Source organism: Geospiza fortis, unplaced genomic scaffold, assembly GCF_000277835.1.
Source record: "Geospiza fortis unplaced genomic scaffold, GeoFor_1.0 scaffold131, whole genome shotgun sequence".
In the NCBI taxonomy this organism is placed as follows: domain Eukaryota; kingdom Metazoa; phylum Chordata; class Aves; order Passeriformes; family Thraupidae; genus Geospiza; species Geospiza fortis.
The window spans coordinates 2,941,653-2,968,024 of record NW_005054391.1 but is presented as its reverse complement, the minus strand read 5'-3'; the positions used below and the strand labels follow the sequence as shown (position 1 = coordinate 2,968,024).

Here is a 26,372-nt window from a genome sequence, read left to right as displayed (position 1 = left end):
GGCGGGAAATGCGAGTGAGGGCCGAGTGGAGCGTCTGAGGGGCCGGGCCGCCATGGACCCCCCGAGCTGCATGAAGGCCCTGCTCCTCGCAGCCACGGAGTACCGCGCCGCCAAGACAGCGCATAATGCCGCGCTCCTGCAGCGCAGCCTGGAGGTGGGAGCGGCGCCCGTGCCGGAGCGCGGAGGGAGCGGGGCGTGGGGGGTGCTGTGGTTTCTTTTATTATAATGTTTTATGGTGTGTTTGTGTGTTTACAGAGGTGTATTGTGAGTCTATATACACCCAAGGCAAGCAGATAGTGTGGGTTACAGGGGACTTAATTTGTTATTTATCCCTTAAATTCTGGCCCGCATGAATCGTTTAGCAACTTAAAAATTAGCGTGTGAATGACGAATTGGTTTTGCAGTTGGAGTTTTCCAGTTCCGTGCTACGTATTTAGACGTATTTTTACTAAGGAAGTGGATCAGTTCATTTCCCTGATCTTCAGGTACAGCTTTGTGTACAACTTATGTGGTGGCCTTTGAATTAATCTCCAAGTTACTTTTTCAAATACAGATTTATTTTAATTGCTTTCATTGTTTATGTGAGAGTATCTCGTTTTGCTTTCTTCCCTATATCCCTTGTAAGGAGATACAGAGGGAATACACAAAAGCAACATTATGTGTCTCCCATATGCAAAATATAAGTCGTGTCTAACTGTATTGGTGTAAAGGCATATAATTTTTGGCCTCTTCTTATGTAGGGTTCCCCTATCTCAGGTTCCATTTTTTCATCCCAGTCACAGAGTCCTCCCAAAACAGCCCTGACAGCCTCTGCAGATCCTCCCTGCGGAGTGCCACCTTTGGGTCCCTGTCCAGGCCTTTGGAAGGCAGGCTGATTGTGACGTGGTTATTCTTTCAAAATAAATAAACTTGCTACTTTCCAAGCATAAAGAAATGAAAAACAGTTTTTTTCCATTTCTGCCTTTTTTTCCCCCCTAGCACACGTGAGTATAAATGTCCCAGTACAATGACACAATTCTCAGTTTGTCAAGTAGGACAAAATCTATTTCAAGAAACTCTGTGCTTCGGCTTCTGTGTCAATTACATTGTTACAGTTGAGTGAGTAAGGTTTTTCTCCTTTCATCTCCAGGTTATCTCTGGACTGAAGCTTACCCGTTTTTTTGCTTCAAACCAGATTCTACCAAGTGAATGTCTCAGTTGCCTTGTAGAGCTCCTGGAGGACACTAATATAAACCCTTCTCTCGTCTTGTCTGTGGTTACTTTGCTAGCACAGCTAGGTAAGGTTTGCATCTGAACTTTTTATCTTTTGTCTGGACAAGGGAAGATAAGACAGATGCTGTCTTATCTGTCTGTGTTGTGGGTGATTAATGTCTTGGAAGAAGCATGAGGCATGAAAGATGAAGTATTTTTCATTGTAGTGGAGTGTTTGGCTAAGCTACCTATTAAGTTTTGCAGTGAGAAGGAGATTTGAAGTCATCCCTCTGAATGACAAAATGATCATGCTTGTCAGAATTTATCCACTGGGTAGAGTGAGAAATTATTCTCTTGGTATTTTTGGAGCTGGAAAAGACTACTTTTTTAATCAAGTGAGAAATGTGGCTAGGGCATGCAAGGATAGGGAGAAGTGGTATCACATCCTCTGTTGTAGTAACAATCAGTCAGGACTCAGTTTCCTCGTGCAGAAGAAGCCAATTCTTTATTCTCAGAACTACTTTTACACAGAGACCTCGTGCTCAATTCTGATTGGCTAGTAGTTTTCTTGCTCCTTAATTCATTGGTTAGAAAGTGCTTGTGTGTGTAGGTGTTAAGACTCTCCATCTACAGGTGTTTACATATATCTTTGGTGGATTCTCATGGGACAGATCTATTGTTTATGCGGGTGCCACTTATTTTTCTCTCTAAGAATAGGCTGTTATGCAAACAAATTCTCATTCTTAGGATTTCTTCACATGGGAACTTAAAAGCTACTGCTCGCTTTAGCTAGAATAGCAGGGCCTAAGCCATATTTTGTAAGACCTTTCTTTTATAACATCTTTTACCTGTCTGCAACAATCCTCAACTGTCATCACCTCAGGTTACCTCTCCCACTGGAGTGTTTGCTGGCAGTGTGGGCTCTCCAATAGCCTGGCCTATGTGCATGAACAGCAAAGAGGTTCTACTGCCTTTTGCTTGTGTGTTGAAATGCCTTTTTTGTTTTGTTTTTTTTCCCCTCTATTTCATGGAAATGGGACTTCATTGTCCAGGGAGCTCTGTGCTCAGAGCACAACCTACATATACAGGGAAAAATTATCCCATCATTGCTTAGTTTCTCATCATATATGAGTAGTTATTCAAGATCTGAGTCCTTTATGACGCTCCCTTGTTTATCTTCTCTCATTCATGGAGTTTAAACCTCTGTGAGTTTCCTTTTATGTTTTTGGAACAATTACTGTGAAATTATATTTGTTATAGGGTTCTGGAAAATTTTAAGAATTAAGTCCTGATGATCTCTTCAAAATGATGTCTTGCTCTACTTGTTTTGCTACAACTCTTTGAGGATTGCCTAAGCAGAACTGGCTGCTATTTGTTTATTTAACTAATGCTAGATAACCCTATCAGGTTATCAGTTTGAGTCTACCTTTCTACCATAGCATGAGGCAAGAAACTGAGCTCATTAAGATCTAAGCCTTTGAAGTGCAGGTTTCAAGATCTCAGAAATGAAACTTGGTAGGTAGGAGGTAGACTATTCTTTCAGTGTCCAACCATCTTAAGGAAATGGATTAGTGTTATAATTAACTGTGTGTCCAAAGGTGAGGTAGAGAGGCAAGAGCGTAGGAGCTGCCATTTGTTTGTAATTAGCTTTAAAACATGGGTGAAGAACTGCTCAAAGACATTGGCTTCTGCTTCAACTGGTAGCTAATACAACAGTTTCTTTTGATAATAATTCCCAAATTCCAGCTTCAGACACAGAGACTAGAGAAGCTCTCCAGGACACCTACAATCTGACTAGCGTGCTGGCAGGAGTGGTTCATCGAAGTTCTACTAATCTGAGTGACCCAGTCTTATTACAGGTAAAGGAACTAATGCTTCATAATGTTTGGCTACTGTTGCATAATGAGCATTATACTTTATGCATATAATAACCCTTCAAAAGCTCTATTGGAAATAATGTGTCAAGGGAAAGTTGATCTTAGCTGTGTACTTTGTTTGCTGTATGAGGTGAGTGTGACAGGAATTTAACAATTTATAAAGTTCTTTGTACTCCCTTAAATCTTACTGGGCTTCTCACCTGCTCTAATCAAAGAGCCCCTAAAAAATCCCACAAAGCAAAAATAACAGCCAACCAAAAAAATGCTGCTTTTTAAAAATTATTTCAAGAAGTCGTTGCTTGAGAGTTCAGAAGATTGATTTCCAGTTGAGGTATTTGGCTGTTTCTCCTGACATAAGCCATTTCATAACACAAGCCTGGAGATCATTTTGTCTAATCAGTACTTTGACAGGTAACTGTGAAGGAGTGAAAGGAAAGCTGTGGCTGCCTGTTTTCATGGGACGTTTGCAGAGCATGTGTGGCCTCCTTTTTTCTGGTCAGTGCTATCTGCCAGTGAATGCCAGGCTCTGTACTAATCAAAGCTTAAGTGAATGTCTGACTATCAGTTTGAACTCACTAATTTTAACCTGTCCTTAAAGTTTGCTTTGTTTTTTTCAAATATGCACAGGTTTTCCTCTAAGCTTTCAGCAAGTACTTGCTGTTTGCCTGTTGTCACTTGTCTCTCTTTGAAAAGCAGAAAATTAATTTACTGGTAGTCGGGTGGCTCTTGTTGTGTGGAAAATAAGTCAGGCATCCAGTAAAGATCTCTATTCCTGTGGTTTGTGTATTTCTCAAAGCACTAGGAGTACCACAAGATCTAGGGATCCAAGTGACTTGCCAGTCAATAGGAGAGATTTTGCAGTCACCAGATAGATCCAATCTTAAGACCTTGAAGCTCTTAGATATCTAAATGTTGAGGTTTTGTTTCAACTGCTAACCTCCGCTGTGATTTTTGTCACGTTTGAGTGTATTGACTTCGGTTATATGCCAGAAGAGGTGCTGTATGAAGGACTTTGCTACCCTTAGATCTGTTGGCAGTCTTTAGAGCAAACCTGTTTTCCTGTAGGCATCCTTTCTACAAGAGCTTGCAAAGTGCTTTTTTGGATTTTGATGAGACTTCTAGACCTTTCAATAGGACAAAGCCTGTTGATCACTGACAGAATGGAGAACTTGCTGGTAAGGCAAAGGTGGAGAATTGAATGTGATGACTTGAGAGGCTGACCTGGAACAGAGACTAGACAGAGCTAAAAAATAAAGAAGGTATTTATTAAAAGGCCTTAAAAGGATACACCTTGGGCAGTACGAGAGCCTGGTCAGGGCTACATCCAAGATAGACCCAAAATGGTCACAAGGTTTCACACTTTTATAAGTTTTGGTCTATTTACATATTGGGGTTAATTGTCCAATTACAGCTTCAGGTTGTGAAGTCCCATCCTCCATGTTTGCTCTCTTCAGTCCACTGTTGTTTATGCTCTTTGGGCCTGAAGCTGGTAACAGTTGTCCTTGGCTCCCAAGCTGGAAAAGGATTGTTTTGTCTATCTACCCTGTGAAGAGAACTTACTAACACTTAGTATAAGGCTCAGAGTTACACACTAAGGCAGTACAGAATCTGAAAAATATGAAAGCTAAAACTTAAGGCATCAAATGGGCTGAAAAGGTAACTCCTCAAAATAAAATCTTAATAATATTTTGGGGGTTTTACATACATACATCAGTATGTTAGGACATTACAATGTGCTTGCAGCAGCTTATGTAATTATGTTAATGTTAGAGTCTGAAAATTAATTAAGTTGTGGTGTCTTGATATTTGTTCTTTCAGTTTCATCTTTTGTAACATTTCTCCTGAGATGGTGTAGGAAAAGCATGTGAACAGCTTTCTGTTTCCTCAGGGTATTCAGTTGCTGCAGAGACTAACCTACAACGTTCCCATCTTTTGTGCTGGTGCCAACATCGATGGATTAATTTTGTTTCTAATGCATCATGTGTAAGTGTGTACTCACTGTCTTTTATGGGAAACAGCAAGCTAAGTTCCTAAACTTTCTGAAGACTATTAGAGTACTGTACTAACCTGGTGTCCAGAGTGAGCTGTGCTCTGAAGTTAGCACTTTCCTTTGTAAACCATGTACTTGTTGCAGATTGTCAAATGCAGTGATTGTGGGACTTTAAGTGATGGAATATTAATTTGGCTCAGCCCACCTCCACACCTGTGGGAGCAGGGAGCTAATAAAGAGAAAAACCAGGAGGAAATTCATGCTTGTCACTAGGAGCAGACTTATAATAAAAATTTGATTCAAGTGCTTTTGTAAGAAATCTAATGAAACTTATAAGTATATGTAATAAACAACCTCTGATAGCAGTGATCTCTGATACTTTGGGTTTTTTTCAAATGTGCTCAGTTAAAAGCTGCCCACACTGCATGGATTACAGTCTGAATTTTGCTTTGCATGGTGAAATGGTGTCTCATTAAAAAACAAGCTCTTGCCAAGACACAAAACAAAATATAAGTCCCCCAACCCCCCAGCTCTCCCAGCCCCCACCCTACAATTTCTTGTAATTAAATTCAGGATGCTTCAATGAAAACATCTTTTCGGCTTTCCTTTTAAGTCAATCTACTGAAGATGAGTTAACAATACCGTGTTTAGGACTCCTGGCAAACCTCTGTCGTCACAACTTCTCTATTCAAAGTCAGATAAAATCTTCGGTAAGAGCTTTGCTTTTGTGTCATGATTCTCCAGCTTAAGGGTAAGAGTTAATTGACTCTACTAGGTACCTTAGTACTTCTTTAACACTTTCAGCACTTTAACACTTTCTGCTTATTCTGCCGAAGGGCAGTTGTTTCTCCCATGCTGGAGAAAATAACCAGCAGAACAGGAAGTTGGGTATCCTCTTTCCTTTGGTACATTGCTGTGTAATTGCCCTGGCTTGTATTATGTGTTTGGTTTTTGCAACTGTTCTCTGCAGCTGAAAAGTGAATTGAAAATTTGATCATTCTTCCATAGAAAAAACTAAATGTCATTAAAACATAAAGATTATAGGTGGATTTTTGATAAGCAAAAAGGAGATTTGCTTTTCAAAAGATAAATCAATAAAATAGCACTGATCTTCATGTCAGGGTCCTTGAACCCTCAAATACATATACATATCTGAACTGCTTGGTTCCTGTGTGTTCATAAATCAGTGTAAACATTTTATTTTTTAGTTCAGAAAGAGAAATTAAACTACATAAAAGCAAATGTTCTGTTTACCTTGGAAGAGGCAGGGGGCAAAAAAAAGGGAGAAACTATTGTCAGTTCTGATCGTTAATCTTAGAAAGGATAGGAGTCAATTTTCAGTGATTATTTTCTCTTACGGGCTTTAGCAAAATGACTTTTTCATCTTTCCTTAAAATAATGATGGAATTTCTTCCTTTGTTGGTTCTCTGTTGTTTTGGGGTGTTTTTTCTCATTTTTCCTTTTACAGGTTGAAAAGAGAACATTAACATCAATGCCAGTATTGTGCAGCAGAACAATGAAATAGCTTTCCCAGAGAACTGTTACCATACTAACCTTTTATTGTATTATTCATTATTTGTATGGCTTATGTATAAATATGTCAAACCTGTAAATTTGATGGGTTTGTAATATCTTTGTTTCTCCTTTTTGCTGTAGAATAATGTGAAGAGCTTCTATCGTACTTTAATAAGTTTCTTGGCCCACAGCAGTTTGACTATGGTTGTGTTTGCACTTTCACTGTTATCAAGCCTTACCCTAAATGAAGAAGTAGGAGAAAAGGTAAGTGTGTCTTTGAAGTTGTTTCTATTCTTAAGTTGTAGATAAAACCAATTGTCACACTGGCCAAATAAAATCTTAATTCCAGCTAGTTTTAATGAGCAAGACACCCAGCAAAGTATATGCCTATACATAATTTTCTTCTTCCTTCCAGCTCTTTCACGCTCGAAATATCCATCAGACATTTCAGTTAATATTCAATATTGTTGTAAATGGAGATACTCTAACAAGAAAATATTCTGTTGATTTACTCATGGATCTTATGAAGAACCCCAAAGTTGCAGATTATCTTACCAGGTATGGCTCCATTTCCTAAAAGTATTTTTCCTAAGTTCTAGTTCAGTTTCTTTGCTGTATGCTATTTGAATTCTAAACCAAACACTAGGGGGAAAAAACCTCAAGATGCTTTTTGAATGTTGCTAGTTGATTATGATTATAACTGCTATATCTGAACCTAAAGGGTTGCTGGGTTACTAGTTTGACACAGAATTGTGACTTAAAACCTGTTTTTTTCATTGTCACTGAAGGAACATTAAATACTCTGTTCTGTAATGTTTGTAACGTTTTGTCTGGACAGTGTTGGTAGTCAGACAACAAGATGAGTAGCTATCCTGCCTTTTACAGTGTTATATAATCTCGAAGTGGAATAGTATGGTTGAAGTTGCAAGAAGTAATAATTTTATTGGGGGAGGTGATAGAGTGGTTCTGTGGAGAGCTTGACTAGTAGTTTTGCAAAGTTTCCACTAGCCGAATTTAGGTGCTGATTTTCAATCTAAATGAAGCAGCAAACATAGCTGAAAAATCATAGCTTATTTTAAGGAATTTGCTTTCATTCTTAGTGATAAATAACTTTAAATATTTTTAATGCTTGTGCTCTTAAATTATCAAAATTTAAATAGAAATTATATTATCAAAACCATCACTGTACTTGAAGTGTTTGGGGGTAAGAAGGAGAATAGGGCACTTTCATTCATCACTTGGTGTAAATGTCTAAATGTGCTGAAATTTCAGTTTTGTAATTTTTTTCTTCTCTATGCATGCTATAGGTACAAGCACTTCACCTCTTGCCTTGGTCAAGTATTAGATCTTCTCCATGGAAGGGATCCTGATTCATCATCTAAGGTATTTATACTTTTTCTGTTAAAGGCTGAGGCTACATTCCTAAACTAGTTTCTCTTCTGTTATTATAAATAGGTTCCTTGTGTACAAGGGTTGGTCATGAAATACACTGTCTTCAGGACTCTTAAATGACCTAGAGAATTCATCAGGTTTATATTTTCTAGTTATTCAAAAGGCTGTCAGGTTGAATTTGTAATGTTGGGGTTTTGCCAGATTGTGTCTGCTTTCAGGCAACAGATGTAAAGGCAAAAAGCCAACATAAACACCTTTTGTGCTTTGGCTATTAGAAATTTGGCATCTACCAGGAATGCAGTATATCCCACTTTGCTCTCTAAACCTTGAATTAATACTACTCAGACTTCAGCTGGTGATCAGGGAACCCTGATGCTAATCCCAAACGTGTAGGAATAAGTGTTCTTGCCTTAGCTGAAAAAATAGATGCCACTTCTGTTTAAGCAGTGAGCTGTTACATTCAGTTTTGTGTCGCTACCACCTTATGTAAATGAAACATTGGCTATCTGTCACTAAAGGCTAAAATATGAAATGTGAAAATGTTGGGGCTAAATATATCTGTGAAACAGATCTGGAGCTTTTTTCTATGAATGTGTTACACATCCTAGTTAATAATAGATGCTACTATTTCTCTCTGTGTGGTTTTGCTGTTGTTTATTTGGTTTAGAGGGGCATGTTGACATGGAGCTTTCCAGGGTGGTTTTCTCTTTGTGCATGCTCAGAGAATGGATGTGCATCCATTCCTGTCTCAGAATGTTTTTCTCTTTGACTGCTTTCTTCATGCTGAGTGTATACATGTTTGTACTTTTACTGTATCACTAGCCAGCAGTCATGTCAGAAGAAAGAATGCAATACACTGAATACTGTCACAAGCCTTCACCAGTCCAATGAACTGTTTCTGCTGCTGACTTGGCTTTAAAGAAAGAAAATTAATCCTCAAAAAACTCAAGTGCTAAAAGGAGTTGCATAGAACTTGTGTATCTCTTTAGACTTATGTTATGGGAGCTGCAGTTTCTGTATAAGTTCTTGATTTAAAATTTAAAAGTATTTGAACTCTTCTTCACTTCACACAGATCTTAGAGCTGCTGCTTGCCTTCTGCTCTGTGCTAGAACTGCGTCACACCCTGCGGCAGGCGATACTGGAACCAGCTGGCTTGCCAGCCTCTACAAACACCCGACTTGTGACTAGCTCAAAGAGTTTTGAACCATCTGTTGCATTGGTGCACTTGTCAAACCAACCATTGGAAGGCTCTGAAGACTGTTCAGGGCTAGCATTGCAACTACTCAAAGAGATTTTTGAGGTACCACGGCTGATAACTGAGTTTAAAGAGCTTCTTAGTAGCTCTTATTTTTAAATTATTTTTAAGCAACTGGTATAGTTTGACTTGAAAAATAGCACATACAAAAATGCCTGTAATAAAGTTCATTGTATAATAGTTATGTTGGAAGAAACATACTTCATAAAACAACCATTCTTTTAAAGACATGCAGTATTTTAGAAATATGTCTGTGTTGTAAGTGGAACAGTTTATGAAGTCATGAGGTAGGTAGAACACTATCAGAGTTCCTTTCTAGGACTTACAGAAATGAGGAAGTTCCCGCTGTTTCTGTTCCCTGTAAACTTCCTCCTCCAGTATGATACTGTTCAGCCATCTTACCCCTGAAATAGCAAGAGGCTGGGAAAGCAGGAACACAGACTGGTGCAGGAAGGGGTAGAGTAAGCTCGGCTTCCTTGTGTTGTACTTTTCAATATTGATATAAAATGTCTTTACTACAGGATGTTACCAACAATAAGAATGGTAAATCAGCTGAACACTTTATGGATCTTTTGCTGCCTGTTCTTCTTGATCATCTTCAGATGCCAGAACAGAATGTGGATGAGCTATTAGTGAAGAAAAAGTGTGAAAGAATGGTCAAGGCTATTAATGTCCTCACAAATATCCTTTTAATGTGCTTCTTGGCAACTGATGTATTATTCCTCCACCATGATCTGCTCTAAGATATTAAAAGGCATGTTCACCTTGGGTCACTTTAACAGCTTCTAATGACAGTACCTGCCCTAATTTTACTTAGGAGTGTCATCTTGCGAGATCTAAAGTAGCTTTCTAATTGCTGTGAAATTGTTTTGTAATACAGTGGTGCAGGATAAAATGTTGTGGCTATTCAACAGAACAGAAGCCCTTTGCAGATCAAAAACAAAGATGAGTGTTTTCCATTGAAATTGTGGGGCAATTTGGGCAGCCATCTTCTTGACCCATTTAGTATTGTTGCCTAGCTAAGACAAGTGCAATTCCCAGCCAAATATGATACAAACTTAGATAAGAGAAACTACAAAAAATAACATGGAATTATACAGTTTTACACTCCTCATTGAGTCCTTAGTGTCAACAGTAAGTTTAGTAAGGGGGACATGACTGCAGGATGTAGTCCTGCATTTAAGCTGAGTTCTGTGGAGAAGTCTCTGCTGGCTCACTTCTAGGTAACTGAGTCTCGTATTAGGGACTGCCTGGTCCCTGCCTTTTGTTGACTATGCTTCTTTATGCCACCCATTTTATTAAGGTTTGCCTTCACTTCTGTTTCCAATAAGTGTATGTATTAACTGAAAAGTGAAGCTTATTTGATTTGTTAGGCATGAATTAATTGCTTTATATTGTTGGATATTACAAGCATTTTTAGAGGCTCTTGTGTTTTGATGCCCTAGCTTTTGTGCTCTAGCCTTATTATTATAAAATATTGCCTTTTGGTGCCAATACCTAGGCATAGGTATATTGAATTTATTCTTAACTCTGCCTACTGCTCTGCAGAGATGACACACTGAAAATGCATGTCTCGAAGGTGCTGACTGCCAGCCAATGCACATGTCTGATAGAACACCAGTTTCCTTATTGTGGGATTGATACTGGCTTTGGGACAAAATTGGTGGACTCTAAAATGTGGTGAGCACACATATTTATCTAAAATCTAATTAGACGTGGCTAGAGTGAGAGTTGTGGTATTGTTGCAATGGAAAGAATATAGTAGTTGAAAGTACGATTTAAATCAATATTGATATTAAACTTGGTATTTTGTGGAATAAAAAGTAATCTTGCTGGTCAGTTTATTCAGATAATGTTTTTGGCATAAGCTGGAGATCCACTTATGTGGAATAATGACCTTAAACCCCATGCAGTAGTTCAGGCTGATCCAAGTGAAAGCTTACTAGAACTGCTCATGGCATGTGATTTCTCATTTTGATTTTATGCAATCAGAGTTCCAAAATATCACACATCACTATGGGGGGCAAAAATTTTCAGTTGTTGCACTGAAAATTAAATGCATGGTTCTTTCAGCTCAGTGTCATTATAGCTAAAAGTCAATACAGTTATAAGTTAGCTATAGCTTATAGCTTAGCTATAGCTATAACTTATAGCCAGTTTCACTGGCCAAAACCCAGTGAAATATAATTGGACCTATAATTAAACCCTCCTCACTTTCAACTGGAATTGGTGTTTTTGGTCTTCACTGTTGCCATCCTTGACATGCTGGAGAAGCTCAGGCACACATCCAGGGAACTCAGTATGATCTCTTTGGTTCTAGCATCATTGTCTTGCTAGATATATTTATTTTCTTTGTGAAGGTATTTGTTAGGGTTTTTTTAAATTGACTGGATTTGTCAGTGCTGATTTGACATATCTCACCTTTTTTTTTCCCCACCCAATTTGCTTTTCTACTTGGATGTTTAAAAGCAAACTTGCTACTGATATTATTTTGAAAACACTTGATCTTATGAGCAGATTGCAGCAGGATGTACCTGGTATGAAGGTCAGCTTCTACAAAATGTTACAGGTATGATTTTAAAATGTTTTATGAAATGTGTCTGTGAAATAAAGCGTCACTGCACTACAGTAGTTTTAGTTATAAATGTTTTGCATGGTTATCTCTGAAGTGGTAAAGCTTCTAGGAAAGTACAGTCCCTTATGCACAATTCCTAAAGGTTGTGTCACTATTCTTCTAAAATAACAGTAGTTTGCTTTTACTCTAGTCATTTGTTTTGGTAATGCATATGAAATCATATTTTAGCTGCCTGGTAAGAATCATCCTTTTGAGACTGCATTATGACTGCAGTTTAAAGGTAGCAAACTAGAAAACAATTACCACAGCAATACAATCATTTTTGGGTTTGGTTACTGTTAAATATGTACATCTAATTTGGAGCTTTGCATGGCCAAAACAGTTTCTGGTCAGATGATACCTTAATTTATTACTTTATAGATGGAAAAGCAGTCCAGAGAGTCAAACACTCCTTGTTGTTTTGGAAATTCTTCATTCTAGAATGGGAATTGTGTAATTTAATGGGTAACAATGAGTTGTACAGTCCACAATTAATCTTTATAACTTCTGCTAGTGACCTTTTATGTTGAGTATCAAGCGCTTGAAAACTTGCAGGAATTAACTAGCCTCTTTACCTGTTGAGTTGCCTTTAATTAAAAAGTGATTTCAAATACTCAGAAGTATAGACTACTTTTAAAATCACATGTCTTCCGTGGACTTCAGGCTCAGAAACTTAGAAGGGCAAACTTTAAGAAGGTAACTGAAGTTTTGAATAAAGCATTTCTGTGCTCATGAGCCTTGTGATGTTTTGGTAGTTTGTGTTTTGTGGGGTTTTTTGTTGTTGTTGTCTGCTGTGTCTTGTTTTGACCAAACTAATTTATTTTTAGGATCAGCGCTTGATTGCACCTTTGACATTTGCTTTAACATCAGACCATGGAGAGCGAGTCCAAGTGGGGCTTAAAATACTGTTTGAGGTTGCACCCTTACCGGATTTTCCTGCCATAGTGTAAGTATTTTTGTGATACTCTGGTTACATTTGACATTTTTATGAGTTTAGTGATATTAATGTTTTTTGTAGTACTATTTTCAGCTCATCAGACACAGAAACTTTAGAAAAATTGTCTTGTTTCTGCTTTATGTGCACTTACGAGACCACAGTGATCCTGCAGAGGACAGAGGAAGCCATCGCAATGCTGATGGTGTTCATTTTGTCAGATCCTAGAGAGCAGAGGAGCAATTGACTCCTGTCCCTTTGCTCATCTCTCTGAAATCTGTGCTTGGAACTTAGGGTGCATCTGACTGTCAGATTTCTCTCCAATGAGCTCTGTCAGATGTGTCATTCTTCAGTTCCTAAAGTTTTGCTCACCCTTTTGCAGTATCTTCCAAGAAAGAACAGATTAGGCTAAGACACAGGCAGATGGCAGTAGTATTTTAATAAGGTGGTTTAAACAATGGAAAAATTATTAAGAAACTCTGGTGAAGTCCTTATTTCCACAGATGTAATAAAATACAAAAAAAAATTCAAATTGTATCACAACCTGGAGTCGAACCTAACAGATATCAAGGCATCAAGAAAGACCATTACATCAGCAGCAAAAGCCAGACATGAAAATGTATGCCTTTCTGCTGAGTGAAGCAGGGGACCTGTTGACAAAAGACATGGAAAAAGCTGACATACTGAATGCCTTGTTTGGTCTTCACTGATAAGGATTCCCAAAGGCAGAGCGATGTCCCTGAGAGCAATGGGAAAGCCTAGAAGGAGGCAAGACGTACTCTGGGTGGCACAGGGTCAGCTTATTGGACATCTAAACTAACTGAGTATACAGAAGTCCAGAAGACCTGACAGGATGTGCCCTTGAGTGCTTAGGGAGTTGCCTGTTGTCATTCCAAGGCTACTCCAGAATGCCTTGGAAAATTCATGGTGACTGGGACAGGTTCCTGAAGACTAGAAGAAAACAAATGTAACTTCTATCTTCAAGAATAGCAAAGATGATCAGTAGCACCCTGAACTGCACTTGGAAGAGTCCTGATGACAGAGCAAAGGAGGGCATTCCCCTCTGCTCAGCTGTGGTGAGACCACACCTGTAGTGTTGTGTCTAAGCCTGGGCTCTCCAGTGCAAGAGAGATACAGACATCCTAGAGTGAGTCTAGTGAAGAGTTTGAGGGATGACCATGTATTACACAAGGTGAGACTGCAAGAACTGAGCTTGCTTACTTTTGGGAAGACTTGCAGGCTTCTTACCAGTGTGTTGAAATGGCTGATAGAAAGGAGCAAAAGAGACAGAGCCAGGCTTCTCAGTGGTATCCACTGACAGGATAGATGTAGGCACAAACTGAAATATAAGAAAAAACCTTTTCTTTAAATATCAGAAAAGAAACCAAATTACTGTAAGGTGAGGTCAAACTGGAAAATGTTGCCCAAAGAAGTTGTGGAGTCTTCATCCTTTGAGAGAGTCAAAATTACAAGACATAGTCCTGGGCAACCTGCTAAGAGCAGGAGAGTTGAACTAGGTGGTGTGTAGATGGGTCTCTTTCAATCTTAATTGTTCCATAATTATATGAGTTTGTGAATATAAGAAATATTTTTATAGTAGCCAGTAATGAATAGTCTGGCTGAAAGAAGAAGGATCTATAAAATCAAATGTCTGGAATTGTACAATGGAACAGCCAAATAACATGTCTATAAATGCAAGTTAAAAATAAGCTATGCTCGCTTAGGAAGCAATTGAGACAGCACTTCAGTGAAGTGGCTGGGATAGCTTAGTAATTAAGGAATTTATCAAGAGCAAAAAATTTATAACTGGTGCCTCTAAAATCAGCTCTTGATTTATCATTCTTGTTTGAAACATGTTATTGGTACCTGCCTTGAAAATACAAGCCACAAATTACATAGAGACGCTTGAATATAGGTGCTTTTTTCCTAAGCTTTTGAGTTCTCTTTCCTATACAAATTTAAACAGATTGCACTTTTATCTGCATACTTAAATTTTGGTTAAAACTTACAAAATCAAATGTGTTGTATGCAATACAGTATTGTAAAATAGAATGGCAGACAAGGAAAAACTGAGGTTTACTGGTTGCACTCTGCCTTTTCTTGATTTAATCTTATTTTTATGCCCAATAAAAATTCTTACTAATGCTTTCTCCATCTTCTTTGATACAAACAGTGGCCTAATTAATTTGAATAATAACAGGTGAAATAACCTGTTTCTCAGGTGCATAAGAGATATGATCTGTTGCTCAAAAAGAGCTGAGCACTATACCCTTTCTGATGAGATTCTGTATTTGTCTCTAAAAGTTAGCCATGATACATTTTTTTCCCTTTTTTCTGTACCTCTGTCCAGTTTGAGCACATTCCCAACACACGTCTTTGTAAGGTGTGGTAATGCAAATGTGACTGTACATCTCCTCTTCAGTCCTTGCAATGCTATTTGTAGCAGGTTGTGTCATTAATAGCCTCATGTTTATACAGGCTGGGTGAAAGCATTGTAGCAAATAATGCCTACAGACAGCAAGAAATACAGCACAGAGCAAAGAGAATCCAAATGCAGTCTCCTGTGATCAGCACTACTTCAGTGAGGTGTTCTTCATCCTATCCTTCAAGTAATGACTCCAAAGCTTCAAATATTGAGGAATTAATACAAAAACTTCATTCTGGGCTAGAGGTTAGTAGAATTTTTATACTCTTGTGAAACATTTGACACTTTTTTTACTGGAAGTGATGGAAATGAAAATTCAAGTGTCAGACTACTGTATGTGGAACAGTTAAGTTTGGTTTAGATTCCTGTCTGTTTGGAATGGGCTCTTTTTACTGAGCTCCTGAGCAGAATTCAGAGATGCTATATTGAGCTACACCTGAAGGTAGGGCTCCTTACTGAGGACCCTCTCCAGAGGGTCTGCCCACAGTCATCTTAGCTGTCAGATGCAGAGGCAGGAGCCAGGTACAGTCCAACTGCTTAGACTTGCAGGGACACATACAAGGAACCTCCTCCCTCTGCTTCCTAAGAAATAGCCTGTTATAGAGTAGAGATGCTGTGCTACTTTAGAAAAGTGTGGTGCATCTCTTGTGTGCCTAAATATGCATACTGACATTCTCTTTTTGTTGGCTGTAGCTGACTCTAGCATTTGCAGTTCAGCTTTTGTGGCCTTCTTGGAAAGGTGCTGTTATTATTTCAGAAGGGAGTTTTTACTTCCCTCTGTAGCAACTTGCATTGTGAATGAAACACCCAACCAGAAACCACATACCATGTGCTGCTTTGTGGGGCATCCTGGCAGGTACTGAATATATCTCCTCTTTCCCTTTTCTGTTCAAAGGAACTGAGCTGCTTTGTAGCTGCTTAAGACTGAGAGATGGATTGTTGATTCTATTTTCTTTTGGCTTAAAAGAACAGTATGCAAATTGGAAAAAGAAATTGAAAGTTTCTTGGTAACAGCTTGATATCTGTATGAGTGGTATTGCCTCCAGCCTTAGCTTTGCAATTCTTATCTCTTTGTTGTAACTGATAAAAGTGAAACTCAGAGAGGTACCAGTTAGCTAGCAGAGAGCTACCATCTCAGAGAGATGCCAGAATAACAGTGAAAAAGGTCAGGTGAGTCTTCCTTGGCTTACTTTTTACTCTGCCACTGGATGCTCCCATTGATTGTTCTTTTCAGGACTGCATGACAGTCTGTGGGTGCATTGCTGTGTTCATATTAATGTAAATCAAAGCTAGCACAGGTGCCTACACAGCACTAATGCAGCAGCTTCACAGTAATGTGACAGATTGTAAACCTGCTTCAATTTTTTTTTAGGGTGAAAGTTGTTTATGAATTGTTGAGTTATTCTTTTCTTGGACCTTCTAATTAGTAATTCAAAAGCAATATACACATTCACTCTAAAATATCCAGTACTTGAGCTCTGTCTGTGTATTGTGTGAAGCTCAAATGCTTGTATAAACATAATTGAGAAAACACTTTTCATAGTATCACTGTTCTGAGAGAGAATGAAGGGAATTTCATTCTTAGAGCTTTTCTTGGAGTCATTTCTATCTCCTTTAGATATTTTAAGTTTGCAAGTAGGAAAATAAACTACTTGTTTCATACTTTAGGGACAGAAAAATGAGCTGAGAACTGGAGCTACACAGGGTCTCCTGTTAATTTGCAAAAAGCATTCATACATAGTGGTTCAGGATGCTGCAGGCTTTTCTGTAGGTGTTCAATGTATGGACAGCTGGCATAGTTTGCACTTAGTTGTGCATCAGCATCTGTGAACAGCTGCTCAGAATGGGTGTTATAGCAGCACTGCCTAAGAGAAAATACCCTGAAATCTAAGTAGCATTTTCACTTGACTCAGGCATATACTTTAATAAACACTTAGGTCTTGTTATGCCACCATGGTGCATTTCCTCTAGTAAGTCACTGGGTTAGCACAGTAGGCTCTGTAGGTCCTCAATAGTATCCTTTCCAGTATCCTAGAAAAACTTTCCTGGGCCTTTTCTCCAAATATGTATGTTGAGAAAGCAACAGAGTATAAACAAGGAGTTTTAACCATATGCATTTTGTGCTGTTAATCTTAGGGCAGATTATTTTAGGTGTCCTATGAGGGGCCTGCTAATTCTTCAGCAAAGATTGAACCAAGGGGAATGATTTTAGAATGGTGATTTTATCTTTTTATAGTTCTGGACTGATAGTGTTCTGCAGATGAATCTTATTAAGCCTAACCAGTTCAATTGCTCACAAACTTTCCTCAAGGGTGAGGTGGATATCTTTGAGTAGATAGCCTCAGACACAAAAATGTGAATTCAAAAAGTCTAGTGGCAGGGGGTGTTCACAAAACTACTGAGCTCTTTAGTGGCACATTACCTGTGTAAGTAAATTGAAATTTCCAGTATCAGTAATTGGAAAACGTTTCCACAGATGAAGGAGCCCTTGGCTGATGTGAGGACATCGGACATAATGGATGTCTACGAGCAGAAGCTATTGGCATTAGCAGTGAGTACAGCCTAATGTGCATGGGGATGCTGCAGTTGGTACTTTCAGAAAATGTTAATGAGGAATGTTCTCTCTATATGCAGTCTAAAGAAATGAGGCTGCAGGATCTACTGGAAGTAAAGGCAGTAGCTCTGGCTCAGGCTGAGAGGCTGATGGCTCAGTACCGGTGTCAGAGAGCCCAGGCTGAGTCTGAGGTAAGTAGAGGAACTTCAAGGTGGGACTGAGTAATGACTATCTGGGTAGCTTTAACTGTGATCACATGTGAAAACTATACTGCTTACCTGTAAGCTGTGCTTGCAAGTTAAAGCAGTCCTAAATTTCATCATGAAAATCCTGTTTTCCTCTGGCCTGTTCTTTGGCACAGTTTTCTTTATTGTCATTTCCCTTACAGGATGTCAACAAAACTACCCTACTCTGCTTATTGTAATTTGCTAGCCATTAGTGATAATTCAGCAATATTAAAAAGTAATAAACCCCCTTACTAGAATTCTCTGTCAAATTTGCTGGTATATAAAGAACTGTTTCCTGTTTGTGCCTTCACTGGTCAGAGATGAACTTTCAAATAAAGCTGCCTTTTGTGGGGTCTGTGTTTGGGCTGCACATTGAAAAGTGAGAATAATTTCTATTCTTTAAAGGTTACATTAAAGATTGTGCTTCTGGTTACTAAATCCACAGCTAAAATGTATCATCTTTTACTTTGTTCTTCCCTCTTCCCTCAGATTGTCTATAAATGGAGCTAAAGGAATTTAGTGAACCAATTAATTTGTAGTTAATATTAGGTGAGGGAATTTATTCTCTTAATGTAGATGGTGACATTTTGGTGTTTGATCTATGGCCTCAAACATGCCTAATACAACTGGAGAAACAGAATTCCCTTTAATGTATGTGGCTTTTTTTTTTCTTTTTATTTGGGGGTGTCTTTCCACTCTAAGGCAAGAACTCTTGCTGCAATGCTGAAGGATGCAGAACGAAAAAATGAAGAGCTTAACGATTTGCTGAAGGCTCAACAGGTAGAATCTGAAAGAGCACAGACTGATATTGAACAGCTCTTTCAGCACAACAGGAAATTGCAGGCAGTTGCTGAAGAACATGAAATACTAAAAAAATCCACTCTTGATCTCCTTCAGAGGTAAGACATGTAGGATCTCTAAACAAATACTTAATTTGAAAAGAGTTCTGATGTCCTTTACTGTGCTAGGCACATTAGAAGAGCAACATTACATGCTGTGTCATGTTCTTAAATGAAAAGGTCATTATTTTTTCTTCTGTATGCTTGTCAATAAGGTCTTTCAGGAACTCAAATTTATGTTACATTTACATACCTAAATTTATTAATGTATTAACATTCAGCTTTCAGTGGAATGAGAACTGAATTGTAGGTGCTGAAGGTCCAGTTCAGGAAATAGCACAAGCTTTCTATAAAAAGAGAGCATTGTTCTCTAAGACACAGAACTAACAATGCTTAGTTTCTGTTAGCATTATACCATGCTCTCCATATCTCTCTTTGATCTTACAAGCTGTCTTGATGACATGCTTGCAAGAGTTCTGGAGAAACAGCCAATATCAGTGTGTTTGCATAATGTAGGACTTGGTGTTGTTGGTCAAGTCTCTACCAAATTTGACTTAAATTAGGTAAAAATGAGGTATGGAGGAAGGAGACACATTGTGTGTCCTGAATTATTTATAAGCATTATTTCTTTGGGATCTTAAGCTAAAAAGAATTGAGACACGCAAAGAACATAAGGATAGAAAATATTTGGAATTAGAACATGCTTTGGAAGAATAAAGGCTTAAGAGAACTTTGACTTCTCAACTCATGAGCTGACACTAGGTGTCAGCAAGACAAAGAAACTGATAACATTGAGATCAAGTTTCTTGTTTAATAACAGGAGCAAGCATTATTAGACAATTTTGAAAGCATATTGCTGCCAATAAAGGAGTCATTGAGGGAGGAAAATGTATAAAACTTTTTTCCATTACTAGATTTCTTGAATAAGTGCCTCCATTTTTGCTTGAATTGTAGACAGTCATACATTTTGTGAACATGTATTGTCTAATTCATGGGAAATAAATCAGCCTCTGTCTAGGATCTAACAGTTTTAAATTCTCCAAACTAGGAACAAAACTTTCTAATCCTTACAATGTGTTTCTAAAGCAAAAACTTACTTTTTAAAACAACCTTCATACTTCATATATGCTCTTTCTTAAAAGCAATCAATTAACTGACACCAGGGGATAGAATTTGCCTTTCAGTAGGAAGGTAGGAAAATGTTTGCTTAGAGCATGAAATCTGCCTCATTCACCTGTATTAATTACACACTGCGTTGTCTTCAGTATGTTCAGTTTTTAGTATCACAAGACAAGATCATAGAAGATCATAGGGTCCCTTAAAAGATGACTGACATACACAAACTATTATAGATTAGCTCCTTGCAAATTTCTAAAGGTATTTATAGTTTTGTCAATTCCTAAAGGTTTTCTGCTGGAAGGAGATTGCTTCCTGATCATTAATACTCAGGATATGTAAGAGATCCTTTGATGCTTTGCTGGTTTGTTTGTTTGTCTGTTTTCTTCTTCCAAGTCAATCATTGGAACAGGCCGCTCAGGGAAGTGGCTGAGTCATCATCCCTGGGGTATCTAAAAGATGTGTAGATGGGGCATTTAGGGACATGGTTTAGTGATGGACTTGGCAGCGCTGGATAAATGATCTAAAGGGTCTTTTCTAACCTAAATGATTCTATGATTCTAAGTATGTTGATTTAAAAAGAACAAACCCAAAACATCAAAACACACTAGCAGCCACCTGTCACCAAAAAACACTTAGCTGAACACCCCTCTTCCAAAAAACACCTTGCTTATCACTTGAGTGGGATGATCGCATAGATCATATCAAATATTTTTATTTGGCAATCTATTAAAGTAAATGCTCTCTTCAAAAGCAATTACATTTCATTTGTAGGTATGAAACAACTGAAAGGCAATATAAAGATCTACAGATTACATGCAATTCACTAAATAAACAAGTGGAAGCAATGTTGAAACTAAATGAATCACTCAAGCTGCAGATCCGTTCAGTCTTTTTAAAGCAAGTGAAGCAGTAAAACTAAATAGCACTTTAGTCTCAGTTTTTCAACTGTGCTTGAAGTAACATCTGAGAAGTGAAGTTAGCCAAAGATGCTTCAGGGTTGGTTTATACATTTATTTTTGATGAGAATCTGTAGTACTGACTTAGGTTTATTTTATTTGCTCCTTAATTGGTTGGAGCAGTTGGTGAGGGAATATTGACAGACTTCAGCAATAGTATGAAGAGAAAGATGATGACCCAATTCTTAGGTGCCCTTGGGAGAGCATGGAGGTGTTATTTTGGTTGTTGTTGAGTTCTTAAATGCTTTTATCATGCAAAAATTTCCTTGTATTTTCTTTTAGCCTGGATGTTTTCTCTTAATATTGTCAAGTTGGGAAAAAAAAAAACGATAAAACAACCAACCCTACTAAATGAACACATTTGGAAGTTACCCTAGAAGTCATGATGGGTGGTATTCTGCCTGTGGTATAAAACATCTTTTTCAACTATAAAACTAGTATTACCTATGTCTTCTTGAAAAGTAATTGTAATTTTTCATTTTTGATGGCTTAAAATAGACATCTGGTGTACCTTTCACCAGTGTAACTAAGGGAATATAGGCTCTTGATAGATTTTATTTAATACATAATTTTCAGAAGATGTATTTAAAATATGTTCATAGGCAGGCCTTGTATTCAGTTGAGAAATAAAATGCTGTTCTTGGCTTTACTTGGAAAGTTCACTTCACCCTTCCAGGCTCTTGCCTTGTCAGTAATCAGAGCAGTCCAAATCACTGCCTTGAGTTCTGATTCAGATGGAAAATTTTCATACTGATGCATTAGTTTGCTACTGAACAAATTTGGCTGCTTACATCAAATGGTGCAATATGCAGCTCAGGGTAATTGAGGAGGCACTCTGATGAAAGCTGACCCTTGTTAATGCCAGTCTGGAGGAGCAGTTTATTATATAGATACTCTTGAACTGCCACAGAAAAGGAGACACAGGAGATATATGTCCCTCCCTCTTGCTAGAGGCTGCAGCTTAGAAACTGGTAGATAGGAAGTGGATAAACAAGTAAACAAAAGTGACAGCAGATGCCATCTAGGCAAGGGAATTGGCAAGTAGAATATGCCTTAGAAATTAGTCTGGCTGGTAATGGAAAAAGTAGCGTCAGAGAGTGTCAACTGCTCATGTTAGAGCTGTACTGCTGGTAGATGCCAGTACCTCTGTATTAAATGAGTGTGGAAACGGAGGATTACCCAAACTAGTGAGAACTGAGGCAGGCCTGTACAAAAGCTTTGTCACTGTCTTATGGTATGGTCACTTTTGAGTCTTGGGTGACAATCCAGGAGATGTTCAGAATGCTATTTTTTGTGTATAAATACAGGGATAATACCTGAAACAGGTTTTACTAATTGGATTGTCTCTTCAGGAGCATAATAAGAGCTAAAACCCCAGATCCTTAATCATAATGGCAGGGAATTTTTACTTGCATTGAATGCCAATTTTAGTTCTGCCACAGTATTTTGAATTATTTGTGGCTGTGATCAAAGGCATCAGTTTCTGGCCTTTGTACGCCAGGTATCAGCCTTTTCAGTAATTCCTACCATGATCAGAGAAGGGCAGTGACTGGGTCATGGTGGCAGGAAGGAAATAAGATCTATCTCTGCTCACACCATGCACATTCATAGGTTTGATGAAGCTCTTGACAGTAATAGGAAATAATACAAAAATCATTTTAGTTTCTTAGGACAGGGAAATGGTGGCATTTTAATCATTAAAATTTATTTCTCTGCACTTTTAGGAATGCTGCACAGTTAGTAGAAAGTGAACATCACAGAAATGAATTACAGCAGCAGCTGCAGGAGAGAGATGGCACAATAGCAAGTAAGTCACCTACCTAAATGTCACTGAAGCTAGAGAAATAACTGTATTAACCAGATATTGTTATTATAGGCTCTAGATAAGGTGCTATATCTTAATGAGCAACTTGTAAACCTTAAAAGTTGGGCACAGATACATAATTTAATAATTGAATGAAACAAATACAAATTTTAATATTTTAGAAAGGATGCATGAAGTTGATTTCCCAGACTTGACTGAATCTCTGCATATTGTGTCCCTTCAGGATCTTCTTGCAACATGTCCATTAGAACTATTTTCTGTATGAAATGCACATTAGAAGAGCTTAATTTAACTCTCTGCAAATGACTGGAAGCAACTTCTAAAATTTATCAGTAGGTGGCACTACTCAGTAATTCAATTAGCAGCCATGTTGAGTCTAAAAAAAAAAAATTAATAAAAAAAGCCCCTTGTTTCCCGGGCCAATGCAGTATCTGTTTTCTAAGTTTGATATCTGGTCTTCTAATTTGTTCATTCTCTTAAGCCTTGCAACAGAATATAAATGTTCTGGAAGAAAAAATAAAAACTCAACAGAAAGAAAAAACAGATATGGAACAAACTATCGATATTCTTAGAAAGGAATTAAGTGAAACACAGCAAGCAAGGGAAGAACTGAGTGTCAAGGTAAGGGATTACTTGTGCCTGCATTCCTGAGACTGGAGTTTTAGGTATCTGTTTAAGTGATAGAATTGGTAAATCAGTACTTTGGTAGCTGAGTACCTAAAGACCCTAGAGTAGCTGATGTAGTATTGGACAAGAACAAATTCTCTCAGCTTCAATTGCGTACCTCTTGAGTTTTAAGTTAGGATCAAGTTCTAATGAGACTTCTTGTGGCATGGCATGTGAGTACATAATGTTGTTGGGAAGGGAAAAAAACCCACCAAACCTGTGGCATAATGTTAAATAATAAAATGTAATTAATTCCTCTCCACTAGTTTTGACTACTGAAAATGTAGGTCAGCTTGCTCTCCATCCCTTTCTCACATTGAATTAAGGTACATATGTATGCACCAAAATGCATGTGGGGCTCTTTTGATCATTGAAATTCTAATAAAAAAACATTTTTATCCTCAAGAAAAGGTGTCTTTTTTTCAAAAGAGAGATTACTTTGGCTGTACCAAGTCAACAAGATAAAGTTAACAGAAAAAAACGAAGGAAAAAAAACCTCACAAAACTAATCCCCCAAGCTTCAGTGCAGCCTTACTTGACTGCAAGACTCCCTCTAAAATCACAAAGCCTAGATTCATTTTACATGCAAACTGATCAGCAAATGCAAAGTGTGCAGTCTGACAACAAAATTTACTGTGTTTTCATTTCCTGGAAATGAATCCTTAATCTCTTCAGGCAATGTTATCCAGTATATAGCAAATATTTCTTTTGTTCTCAGTAAATATTTACTGTTGCGGTGCTTGAAATGAAATGTAGATGGTAGCACCATAACGAAGGAGTTGGTGCTTTCCGATGGTATCCAACATTTTGCAGTGTGGCAGTAGCTGTAATCACTCATGTGCACCAGCTGAGGGAGATCTCTGAAACAAGCTTGTCATTTTAAAACTGCTTTTTAAATACTTGCTTAAGTTCACCACCAGGCCACTCAGCTTTCACTGTATTATGTGTTTTTCCATTGGTAATAGAGGAAGCTATAATATTTTGTTTGTTTCTACAGGCATCTTCTCTGGAAGTTCAAAAATCCCAGTTAGAAGGATGCTTGGCAGAAAAAGAAGCGCTCATAAATCTGCAGAAGGAAAAACTGGACATACATGCCAGCGTAATTGCAGCGATTCACAAACTAAGTGATGGCAAGCAAAGTGTAGAAACAGTGAACCTCAGTTTGTAGGGCTCCGTTTCCTGTGCTTTACCAATTCTGTTACGTGAGCTAAATTATAGGGGTGACTGCCAGCTTTGTACAGAGCACATGCAGTTTGGTTGCCTTTTTGCATAATGCAGTTATTGCTTAGAAAGGTCAGCCACAAAAAAATGTTATCAGAGCTGCTGAATTAAGGGGTTTTGTTGGAGATTTGCAAACTCAGTTAGGAAAGTAACTGTCAGTGTAATGGGTTAAAAACTTTTAATGTCAAAGTAAATTTGCAGACATGGGTGCTTTCCCTTTAAATGCTTTGGTCATGGGGAAGGGGTAAGTGAATGTTGGGAGGGTTTTGTTGTTTGGGTTTTTTTCCTCCTTTTCTCCCAGAAAGTGCTTGAGTAAACAAATTCTAGTAGGGAATGCCAAGCATGTTAATAACGAAATTGATAAATGCCAGTTTGACTTTGTCAAATGGTGGAATGGGAGAGAGAAGACATCAAGCTGCTCACCAGAGTAAGGTGGCAATCAGGTACATGTCTGCAGAAAATGGTAAATTAATCTTTAGCATTTATGTGACAGAATCCAGAGTATATAAATATTGATTTTTTTTTTTCTCCCACCGGAAAAATATATTGTTTCAGTATGCTATTCTAAGCCAAGTGTAGCGGAACTCTGGGTTGCATAGAAAATAAATGCATGAACACATCAAGATATTTTGACAGCATTTCTGTGTTATTTTGTGGTAGTGTTTTTCCAAATGGTATTGAATAGTGGCTAATGGAACTACCAAATAAATTGATATCTGTTTAAAATTTTATTTAAAAAAGATAATATGTTACTCTTTACTGTAAAAAAAAAAAAAAACTGGAGTTTTTTGCACTTCATTCATGCAAAGAAATACCTATGTAAGGGGTTTTGCTGTTAGGCATCATGATATTACCAGTTCTGTAATCAAAATAGTTCTGTAATAAAGTTCCCAGAGCTGTTTTCATATTCATGTTATGTGCCTTATCCACCACACTATCGGACTTTTTCTCCCTTTCCCCACAGGCTCTCTCATTTAGTGCAGGGAGTAGCTGGCACCAGCACAAAAAATAGCTCCACAAGAGTTGATTTTTAATTATCTGAGTCATGTCAGGTTGTCAATTGCATGTTCTACAAGCAGAGACTTTTGTGCTGTCTTAGTTCCGAGTACCTTAACATCTCAATATAGGGGACTCCAGTACTTCTTATCTGAAAGTAGCTGCCTTTTATTCTACATTATCTGGAGAAAGTTTTCCATTTAACATGTGATTCTGTATGGCTTTGTATGTTATTTCATTAATGCCTAAAAATACCCTTAAACGTATATTTATTTTTCTGCACTATGTGTTTTCTGTGCTGTCTATTTCACTTTTGGTGTACTTACTGGGAATGACACAATAAAGGGTTTGGAGTTGATGCTCTTCAATTCATCATCTGTTGTGTGTTGTCTTCATTTTAGCACTCTTTAGATTCTGCATCCTTTGATCTTTTTCTATTTCCCTGCTAGTGGTTTATTTTAGGCTTTCATTTTCCCCTTATTCTCCATCTCTTCACCTCTCTTTCACCACTCATTCCAACTGACAGTGCCTACCATTTGCTTTTCCTTGGTGAAATCTCTTTTATTGAAATTAGGAAGCTTTCCTTGTGTGCTGTTTGGATCTATTAGTAGAGTCTTTTCCACCTCTGGGATAAAACTGTCTGTAGAATGGTACTCTTACTTTTGAATTAAGTCCAATTGATCATCCTCACCCTACATGGAAGATGGAATGGGAAGCTTCACCTGAACCAATTCCCAGATTTCATTGTCGCCCTCACCCCATACTTATCTCTGTT

The 26,372-nt window shown here is 37.9% G+C and overlaps 1 protein-coding gene across 3 annotated transcripts; it reads left to right on the top strand.

The window, feature by feature from the left end:
• Positions 1–7: 7 nt before the first annotated feature.
• On the top strand, positions 8–25,972 carry CIP2A (cell proliferation regulating inhibitor of protein phosphatase 2A). 3 transcript variants are annotated; one of them, XM_031060812.1, is made up of 20 exons: positions 8–154; positions 1,130–1,277; positions 2,938–3,050; positions 4,957–5,051; positions 5,672–5,768; positions 6,715–6,837; positions 6,989–7,131; positions 7,881–7,956; positions 9,039–9,266; positions 9,743–9,902; positions 10,760–10,901; positions 11,691–11,790; positions 12,663–12,781; positions 15,248–15,440; positions 17,671–17,745; positions 17,829–17,939; positions 18,678–18,874; positions 22,614–22,696; positions 23,196–23,335; positions 24,378–25,972. In XM_031060812.1, exons 1-20 carry the CDS (start codon positions 53–55, stop codon positions 24,546–24,548), a joined length of 2,616 nt encoding a protein of 871 aa, XP_030916672.1. In that variant the 5' UTR covers positions 8–52; the 3' UTR covers positions 24,549–25,972. The 3 variants fall into 3 exon arrangements, with proteins under 3 accessions (XP_030916672.1, XP_030916671.1, XP_030916670.1); XM_031060810.1 differs by lacking the exons at positions 8–154; positions 1,130–1,277 and adding an exon at positions 4,134–4,243 and having other exon boundaries at positions 3,006–3,050; XM_031060811.1 differs by lacking the exons at positions 22,614–22,696; positions 23,196–23,335; positions 24,378–25,972 and adding an exon at positions 21,172–21,410 and having other exon boundaries at positions 11–154.
• Positions 25,973–26,372: the final 400 nt, after the last annotated feature.